This window comes from Symphodus melops (genome assembly GCF_947650265.1).
Source record: "Symphodus melops genome assembly, chromosome: 3".
Lineage (NCBI taxonomy): Eukaryota > Metazoa > Chordata > Actinopteri > Labriformes > Labridae > Symphodus > Symphodus melops.
The window spans coordinates 7,663,070-7,673,503 of record NC_136693.1 but is presented as its reverse complement, the minus strand read 5'-3'; the positions used below and the strand labels follow the sequence as shown (position 1 = coordinate 7,673,503).

Sequence of the window (10,434 nt, the reverse complement as noted above, 5' to 3'; positions counted from 1 at the left end):
GTAAAGACAATGTGTTTTCAGTTTTTTTATTTCAATATTCCATGGGAACAGGCATACACCATTTTTCCAAGATAAGAAAAGGTTTCACAGACTTTTACAATATGTATTCATATCATCAGCACCTGCAGCAGACCAAGTGTTTACATTTTTATAAAAGAAATATGGAGCTTGTTTTTTGATAAGCAAAAGGTGCGTTGGAAATTTAAAATGTTTCAAGGAAGAAAAAAACCCCATTTCTATTTATTATACAACTGCGTTCACATCTTAAAAGACAAAAATCCACCCTGAATGATTCCACACTGTTTAAACTGGCTACTTATTTGTTATTTAGAACTGAAAAAAAAATCTGCTTTTCAAGGCTTTTTATGAGCACATTTTAGTGTCGACAAAACAAATGCTTCCGTGTAGAAAACAACAAAAGGAGGAAACACTAGTACTGTCATTAACAGTGTTACAGACATGTAGCCACATCGTCACATGGTTACAAAAATGCTCCATGACTCACTGGCAGGCTACCTTTCTGTCTATATACACACACACGGGTGTGTTTTATGTGGGCATGAATTTCAATATGCTTATGTGGAAATAAGGCTTTTTGCAACTTTAGCCTGATCCATATAAATCTCTTCTTAAAGACGGCCTTCTGGAGATTGTCATCTGATATAACATATGTACTTACAGAGAGTTTCAATGAAATGCCAAACGAAGGTTAATTGTTTCCTGTTTGTGTGTTCTCAAATAATAAAACTGATGGTACACTGACAGTTTCCTGAAAAGTTGTCAGCAGTATATATTTATAGAAGTGAAGGGGGTAAAACATTGTAACACACTTACAGGTCTATAACAGTGTCTGATAACCTTGGGGTGGATTTTTTCCTTTTAATGGGTTTGAGAACTTGTTTGAGAAACTCTGGCTGGGTGTCCTGGACAGTGGGGATGAGGATGGGTAGGGGTTATGAGTTATCTGTCTTACTGCTGTGTGTCCTTTCCTCCTCTTCATCAGAGGAATCTCCTCCGTAGGGCACTAGCCCTGATGTGTCTTCTTCCACTTTAGACTTCTTCTCGCACACGATTTCTCGAACACCTGTAAGGGCACAATAAAAAAAAAAAAAAATACAAGAGAAAGAGAACAGTAGAAGAAAGGAGAGAGGGAGGGGGTGAGAGAGAGAGAGAGAGAGACAGGAAAAAAAGAAAGAAGAAAAACCCATTGAGGAGCCCCATGTTAGCGGTGGTTTTGAGTTGATCCACGGCCAGGGGAGGGAAGATATCAAATGAAACGGCAGCAGAGCACACATCCATAACAGGAAGGTCCGGGGACACATGTTGAGAGAGAAAACAAGGGAAAGACAAAGAACATATACAAGAAGAGTGTGTTAGTGGGTTCTACCAGCTGAGAGGTTCACACAGGTCTCCACTCCTCCCCCATAGCTCCATGGGGGTTTGTCATTTCATATAACTGACAACTCTACAGAACAAATGTCCGAGTTCTCAACCTCTTACAAGATTTAGTTATCTGAAAGTGCATACCCGTAGACGCAGCGCTGATGGGCGGACTGCCAGAATCGTCTGTCACAGCGTCTCTCGTCCTTTTTCGGGGAACAGGGACAGCAAAGAGGGGAGGCGGTGGAGGCATCAGGATCCTGGAATAAAATAAATATATCATACATCTTAAGCTGCAAAGAATCCTGAAGGATAACAGTCAACGAAAGCTCTTGAATGGGCTCTACAAACAAACCTTTCTACTACTTTAGTCTCTCCAGCACTGGAGACAGGCGCTGCAGACTCCTGATGAGCAGGGCCCTCTGGAGGACGGCTGGCAGGCTGTAAGAAACAGTTCAAAACATTTACAACCGTTCAGACATTTTTAACATTGAATTCTTTTTGGGGAGGGTCAAAATATGATCCATCGATTTCAGATCATTCCAAAACATGTTAGGACTGTTCTAAATGTTTAAGTCTCCAACAAATATCAATTTAGACAACACACACATAAATTAGAGGAAGTCGTATGAGATTTTTTCTTCTTCAGCAGCGTACCACAAAGTGGCATATTTTCTCTCACATATCTGAACTCGTGTGACCCTAGCTCTCAAGAACGTCAAACATCGAACCTTGCTCATCTATTCTACAAAGGCATAATTTTAGGTTGACAGCAAACAAAAGTTGATTTGGGATTTTGAGGTGGCATATCAGATTCAAGTGGGACCCAGGCCACCCCTGGATCTGCATCTGGAGCCCAGACAAATTTACCTGAGCCCATTTGCACAACTTTAGCCAAATGTTGCTGCACATCCCAACTTAAACACAAAGTGCATGTGCTAGTGCAAGGAACCTCTGGCACGGATGGTCAATATCTTCTGATGTCCAAATTTGTCAGTCAGATTCCCACATTATAAAGCAATAACTATGTCTCCACATGCTTTGAATGACTTGATCCGATGTGACCCGTGATATAAAAAAAAAAAAAAAGAGTTCTATGATACATTGAGATGAATTACGGTCTGTTGATGAATCACTGGGTTAACGTGTAAAACGTTGACCAAAACAAAAACACTTTCTTGTAAAATGGTCAGAACGAGCCTTCAGTGAAAAGAGTCATGTGGAAGTTCAGCTGACCTCATCTTCTTTGGACCCCTCCTGGAAATGACGTTTGGGACTTCCTGTGTCAGGCGTGGCGTTTAGCGAGGCTTCAGGCTCCACTGTCTCACTGCTGCCAGGATCCTTCAGTAGAGTAAGACCAACACAGATACACTAATGCCTCAACTGGATTTATAAAACAACACGTCACAGGGCTTCTCGAGCTTACTGTCTCCGGATCACATTTATATGTAGATCTTCACATAAATGATGAACGTTAACAGTTAAGTCTTATAAAGATTAGTGTGTGTGTGTGTGTGTGTGTGTGGACTTCAAGTAGTGAAGATTTGTGCTGTCGTTGGTAAATGTTTTAGATGACTGACAGAACATAAGTGGCGGCGTCATATTTGAGGTTTTTTTGGGGGTAACATGATAAAAGATGAGGCTTTGGTACAATATAATACAAAAATGCTATTAAAGCTAAATCAACACGTTCGTTGCGTGCAGCCATGAAATCCAACCTTGGTCTTCTGTAGTTACCTGGACCAGATAGGGATGTGGTTTTCTAGGACACACCGGATACTGAACCATTGCCTGAGAAGATGGAGGGTTTGTCGACATGTTAGAATGACTTGGGGGACCATTTGCATTACTCCAATAACCACCGGCTCCTGGGTACGCTGAATAGCCGCCAGCATACCCATTTGCTGGGTAGTTATACCAGGACCCCTGGGTAGAGTAATTGCTATTAGGAGGAAATCCATGTGCTGGGTATGCTGAAATGAAAGTATAGAAGGTGGAGTTAATACAAGATATCAGATGAACTGAGAACGATGTTTTGACAACTGTAACCTGTGATTTCAACCACAAGTTGTGAGACTAGACTCATCGAGGGAACATTTACAATATCAATAGCAATAAATTGATACCTGATACTTTTGGTCACTGGGGATGTCTCATATCGCCAATCCCATAATTCCATTAGGCTTTTGATTTTAAACAAACTGTTAATTTTTATGAACCACTGATGAATATATTAGTAAATAAAAATAACACACTTACTTACATTCCTCTATTATTTTGAGTCCAATAATCATGATTCAATAAGCATTACGGCACATTAACATTCTTTTCAGTGCTGCATCATTACCCAGAAGGAAAGTTTACAAGGAATTATAAATGCAAACATTTCAACAAAACCCACGAGGTAAAGCTTCTCAGTGTTGATAAGCAGACGAGAGCACAAATGAAACAGCACACTCCCTAAAGAATCTCTAATCTGGCTCTATTATTGAGTGACATCTTTAGAAATGTGTCGCGATATGTGCAGATGTTTTACACAGTTTGGGAGCATTCTTTTGGAAGTGTACAGCCCAACTACAACCCAAAGACGATGTCCATACAGCGTCAGCTCGGTGTTTGGTTGACCAATGACTTGGTAGGTCTGTGTTAATTAGAGTATTCATCACTGCATGAAAACAGGAATGTAAGGGGAATGTTCTTTTGATTATTGAAGATTAATCACCTGTTGTAGTTTTTTAATTAAGCGTAGGCAATAATGACAAAGTTAGTCAGCCTGAAAATGGTTACAAGCTGAAAAAGAATACTCACTTTGTGTTGAACCTGTGGCCGTGTACACCGACACCATGCGGGCATGCTCAGATCTCACCTGCCGAACAAGACAGAACTATTAGAGGAGCTTGATAACAAAAAAACTAAGTGGTTCCCTACATTTATGATGTATATATACATGTTTTATTGTGGGTAGGTGCAGAGCACTCAAAACCTATCTCTGGAAGTCAGGTGGTTCACACTACCACTTTCACTCTAGGAGGTGGGTATCAGTGAGAACTATATGCTTTCATAGTTTCACCTTCTTTTACCTCCAGTGACACTCGTTTCATTCAACTAAACTTGAAAACTTTCTGCTACTAGTTCATGAACTTACAGTTTCCAGCAGACTCTCGGTTAGTTTCTTCGCTGCCTCCAGTCCAGATGCATTTGGGTGGCTGTAAGACACAAAGTAGTTAAATAAGAGAGCGGCTGCAGGCATAACTATACGACAGAAGTCAGGCTCTAACTTAGCCATTTTAATCAAAAAGGAACAAGAACCTTCATCAAAACAAATTTGGTTGGATTTCTTGAATGGAAAATGTCCCGATAATAGATCCATAAAGGTTGATCCTGTCTGTATTCAGAATGATAACTTCAGTACATGAGACATGCCATGTCACTAGTATAATCAAGTACAACACATTTGTTCATATTTTCTCAAAAACAACAAAAAAATGTTTTAATAAGTTTTGAGAGATGGTTACTTCTATTGTTTATTTTTTGTCTGTTTGATAGAACATTTGGCTTGTAGAGCTACCGGTTAATCTGTAACAGAAAAATGTAATCATAAAAAAGTTTGCTGAAAGGTAAGCATTTGTAACAAACGTACCTGATGTAAACATAAAGAGGCTCAAAGGACTCGCGCTTTGATGCTTGTTCAATGTAGCCGGAACCTTTTCCCCTGAGGAAGACTCGAGCGCCCGTCTCTGTCTGGATGTGACTCAGGTACGTCCCTCCTGGACCCTCAACCTTTTCGTTCACATTGAATGAAGCAAGTGCCTGGTCCAGACCCACAAAAATCTTTGTATGCACAAAACTCTAAAGGTAAAGAGAAAAAGTGACTTATTGTTTACCCTGCACTTTTAGATGGATTATTATGGTTGGAGGCAGAACAGCTTTGTAAGCAGATGCAGCAATCCAAGGCTTCTCCCTGGAGGCCAGGATGTTCTCTCTGCTACTTAATTTGGGAGGCGAGTATCAGTGAAGGCAACATGGTCTTCATTTGCTTCACTTTCTTTACCTCCAGTTTTTAAATCCCATTAAATTATAACGATAACAATAAAAAGAAAAAAGATCAATACTCAAAACAAAAAAATCTGAGCTGATCTCAGCTAACATTGCAAAGGCATTAAAATAATGTCAGGTGGTTGCTGCTTGAAGTCACAGAAATATTAGAGATACATCCCCAGTAAACTACAGACATTTGTGGTGGGATACGTTTCTGCATAGATATCTCATCAGCCTACCCCTGAATGAGGAGCTGCAGGCCGATGCCCCTGGCCCGGCGTTGAGTTACTGTTGGGCATCCGTGGGACGGGTGCAATGACGGGGCGAGGAGGCTGAGGGTAGAGTGTGAGCGGAGGTATTATAGGCACCTGCTGTCCTCCTGATGCTGCTGATGCCCTCAACACGTCCTCTGAGATGATCTCCTTTATCCTTAGCACAGCTCCTGATGTTCAGAAGTCAAACAATTACCAATTAGAATAGATGAAAAAAAGACTGCACATTAAGAGGATAAAAAAAGATACACTTACTATTGACTTGATCTTGGGATTTTCCCTGAACATGCAAATACAAAGGTCTGTGCCTAAAAGAAAGCAAATCAGAAATGTCATGGACAATAAAGAATTTCTGCACTCTTCAAAAAAACTGTCAGCAAAAAGTTCCAAACAAAAGTTCATCATGACATAATCTTAGTACATACCCTCCTACTTTCCCCTTGTCATTTTCAGACATGTAATGACCTTTTGTTGAGACGACGGCTCCACTAAACTGTCGAATCTGAAAAGGATTTGGGAATAAATTTGATAAGGAAATTAGATGGATATTTAGAGAATGTGTGCTTAATGCTGTTAAAGACTTTTGTCACGTTCCACAAGTTCAAGCGCAAAACTTTCATGCCTACTTTCTGCTTACCTCCTCCTGTGTCTTTCCTTTTGTAAGAAGGTCCCTGCAATTGATGGGTACATCATTAATATCGACCTCTGTGACCACCATCTCCTCTATTATGGTTGCAGAAGACACACTTGGAAGAATCTAAAAGACATGTAAAATAAGAAGGTACATATTTAAAACCCACCCATGACAATTCAGACAAGAAAAGTACAACATTATTTTTTACAGATGTTAACATTTTTACCTTCGCAAGTAAGGGTGGAGGCGTCAATAGCTTCCCTTTTGCCATCAACATGGCATTTATTTTAGCAGCCATGGCTGCAGCCATTTCAACTCCACCTGGAGGAGCTGGGTTTTCTCCTGGCTGGGAAACACTGCTGTTAGTAGCAACCCCCGGTAAGGTGACAGTGTGGGCTGCATCTGCACCACTTTGCTGCTGACTTAAATCTACGCTCTGTTTAGGTTGTGCACGCTGATCCCATCGACTTGACAGGCACCTGAGGAATAAAGACAAAACTTATTATTACTTATTTTTTCACAAAGGAGCAGTTTGAATATATTCATCTTTGTTCCATTATGTTGCAAAATGGCAGGTAAAAGACCACATACTATATGTAATATCTACAAAAACCCTGAACTGAACCATCATCTAAAAGAGAAAAGCAGAGAACTAAACCATTTTTAGCAAAGTTACAGTGTCAAAAAAATTATCTTTGACCAGACTCATATTGTACTACCATCAGCTAAAAGTGTGCTGGGATTGTAAAGTGAGATAGAGCGAAATGACGCTAGTGAAAATGCAGTGGCCTAACAGTAGAGACCTGAGACAATTCCATCAGAAAAACAAGTTAAAGCATGTTAACTGAGGCGTGTTAAATGAAGCCGGGACTTAATGAACAAAGCTGAGCTCAGTCCTTTTAATACCAGGTGAGACCTTTAGTACAGCAGATGAAACTTTTTTTTATCGTTTTAATAACGCTAAAAAAATAAACGTTTGTTTTAGAAGAAATGATCAGTGGCTGCAGTTTTAAAGCCTCTGTTTCTTGTGTGCCAAGCTACCACATTTAGCTCGAAGCTTGTAGTTCAGATAGCCACGGCGAGGCTTGTTAGCTCGCTAAGTTAGCAAACACAAGTCCGTTGTCTTTTATAAGAAAGTGTGACTACTTAATGTTTTTATTCACTTACTTAAACATACTGTATCACACACTTAAGTCAGTCAACTTGAGTTAACTTTGAAGCGTGAAATAAGACCCTTAAAGACAACATTTATTATGTGTAGGCCTAAACCTTGAGTGCTAGCTGCTGGTTGAGCTAACCTGCTAACACAGAATCTACTCAAAAGTATGAACAGAAAACTAACTTACGGTGTTTGTCCTGTCATTCCCGAAGACATAGCACCAGTCCTTGAATTTGCAGTGAAATACAAACAATCTCTTATCTTAGACAGTCAACGACGCGAGCCATCAGCTTGCTGTCTGGCGTCGACTTTTGCTGACGATTTGTCGCAAAGTGTGACTGAGCGGAAGCGGAAGTGTGTTCATGTTAAATAACCTGTTACCTGTTTTATCCCCAGAACAACGACCTTAAGAGAGGCAGAGAACGGCTTATATATATATATATATATATATATATATATATATATATATATATAGTGTATTTGCACAGATAGGGGGCAGGAGATAATTGCATAACTGACCAACCAATGATAATGTTAATAATAATAATAATAATAATTTAAAAAAAAGACTAGTTGAACTATTTTTTAATGTGCAAACATAACTCAAAAAGGTCTAATAAAGAGGAAAGATACTGTCCTTATATAAACTATATACTACATTTTCACATTGTATTACATGATAGCCGAGTAGATGGAGAGGAGGTGGGTATTAATAAGTTAGACTTCTTCCCACTCCTTTGCGGACATGTAACTTATAATAGTTTACTATCCAATTTTTCTTAATTATACTTTCCACTGTTTGTAATTACTGTTTATTTTCTCTTATTTATTTTCATTTATTTATTGTAAATGTTCGGAATAAATAAATCAAATCAAAGTCCTCATATGAACACCAGTGGCATTCAAAGTGTCTTGCAAAAACTTTTAACAGCCTATCTATATTTAGCTGACAAAACCTCTTGCACCAGTGTGAATTATTGACTCTTTGCCAGAAGAGAAGGAGGAAGTTAAAGGACCTTGCCTGTAGCAGCTTTGCACCTTGAAATGAAAAAGTTGAAGTAAAAGAAAAACAACAAACTGACACAGATTGAGAAAACTATGCAAATATCCTATTATATCCCTACTATAGACACATCATTCACATAGCAATGTTTAACCAATTTCCATAACCACAAATTACTTGCTGTAGAACTTTGGAAAAACATTTCTCTGCATACAATATAAAAGGTGAAATTCTAAAAAATAAATAAAACACAACTCTGATAAAGTCTAATCCTTAATACAAACAACTGCCAAACTTCATGTAGAAGTATCTCTTCAACAAACATCAGTGAGTCACTTTGCTGACTCCACAACTCTATTCCACTTGTGCTACTGTTTATTAGTTTAACATTTTAGCCAAATAATAGAAAATAATGTAAACACAGTGGTACGTCACATACAATCATTTTAGATGGAGAAACTAATCTGTAACAGTCTATTATGCTTTACTGTGTTCTTTCTAAAGAAAAAGTTTGAACAGGGGAAGGATTTGAGATCTGGCATTATTCCAGTAAATACTAAAATTGGATAGCATATATGCAATGTATTTTCAAGGTGTTATACATGAGTTGCAACATGTTTTTCACGAGGGTATTGAGGTTTAAGCCAGCATCACAGCAAGGCTACAAGAAGTCTCAGATGTGCAAACTTTCAGGAGGAACTTCAGGAGGATTTGAATTTGGTAAAAAAAGATTGCAATCATCAAGTTTTATGAAAAAATACAGCTGGTATCATCTCTTTTTTTCTGTGACCCTGCTGACAAAACAAACGACCAGAAAATTGACACATGCAGATAAAAGAGGGGTTAGTAGCTAGACAGACAAATATGCCATTCATTTATAAGGTATATTGTAGGCTAATAGAGGGACATATAAGGGAAAAAAAGATAGAAAGATGACAAAAGTAAGAAGACTGAAATTGTATAACTGCAGAAAACAGACTCCAAACGTTTAATTGACATTATTTATTTTTCATTGAATAGTTTCTAATTTTCTTCCGTGCCTTCAGACCAAGATGTGAATCAGAAGGAACAAACAAATCCCCTGATTGAGTGTACAATTCTGTCATAAGAGAGAAACAAAGATAAACATGGTCAATGCACCTCATTAACCATCATATGCCTAGATGTTAAGGCATTTATATACTGTTTAATGAGAAAATATTCTTAATAAGCAATCTTTAACATATATTAGTATCCTAATCTGAAACCAGCCTTGAACACAAAGCTGATCCCTGGGTCTGTGCATAAAGATGTTGGACAAGTGGCCAAAATAGAATGATGTTTGATCAAAAATCAATGCAAGCCGGCCTCTAGGAGACTGCTTAAAGACAGTGATAGACAACTCTGCGATCCACATCCTTCCTAACCATTTAGTTCTCTGTATACATGTTCTGCAGGACCATCCAATTCACAGGTATTCAGATAGCTAGAATGGTTGATCTCATTTGCTGCAAATCCAGTGTAAAATTCATTGTCTATAAAAATATTGAGATTTACTTGAACATAACCTTCTGACTATGTCATAATAAAAACTCCAGATGTCCGTTGTAGTTGCACAGTGGGATGTACTGTATAAATATTGTATAAAATAAGGCAGTCTTTTCAGTAGGATAAACCAGATACAAAAATTTCTGGGAGAAAAAATTTTCAAGTCCAAAATGTTTTTCACATATTTCTGCTGTTGTCAAATGTCAAGCGGTTTACAGCATTAAACCAAAGAGTAAGGGATTGTTGCAACAATGAATACACCCACGCACCCACACCTACAAACCCAATACACACACCCACACACTTCTGCGCACACACACACACACACACACACACACACACACACACACACACACACACACACACACACACACACACACACACACACACACACACACACACACACACACACACACACACA

General features: G+C 38.7%; 1 protein-coding gene across 1 annotated transcript; it reads right to left on the bottom strand.

The window, feature by feature from the left end:
• Window positions 1-14: 14 nt before the first annotated feature.
• Window positions 15-7,835, bottom strand: LOC306821253 (KH homology domain-containing protein 4-like). The gene is made up of 14 exons (XM_079339565.1): window positions 7,671-7,835; window positions 6,551-6,803; window positions 6,328-6,447; window positions 6,116-6,192; window positions 5,946-5,998; window positions 5,658-5,860; window positions 5,021-5,229; window positions 4,526-4,586; window positions 4,189-4,246; window positions 3,118-3,353; window positions 2,617-2,721; window positions 1,736-1,821; window positions 1,528-1,640; window positions 15-1,084 (listed from the first exon to the last, which is right to left on the bottom strand). Exons 1-14 carry the CDS (start codon window positions 7,697-7,699, stop codon window positions 954-956), a joined length of 1,734 nt encoding a protein of 577 aa, XP_079195691.1. The 5' UTR covers window positions 7,700-7,835; the 3' UTR covers window positions 15-953.
• Window positions 7,836-10,434: the final 2,599 nt, after the last annotated feature.

Coding starts and splice junctions, on each gene's coding strand:
- LOC306821253 (XM_079339565.1), bottom strand. CDS start 7,699: ATGTCTTCGGGAATGACAGGACAAACACC. Junction 5,999..6,115: donor GACAAGGGGAAAGTAGGAGG/GTATGTACTAAG, acceptor GCTTTCTTTTAG/GCACAGACCTTTGTATTTGC. Junction 4,587..5,020: donor CCTCTTTATGTTTACATCAG/GTACGTTTGTTA, acceptor TGTGTCTTACAG/CCACCCAAATGCATCTGGAC.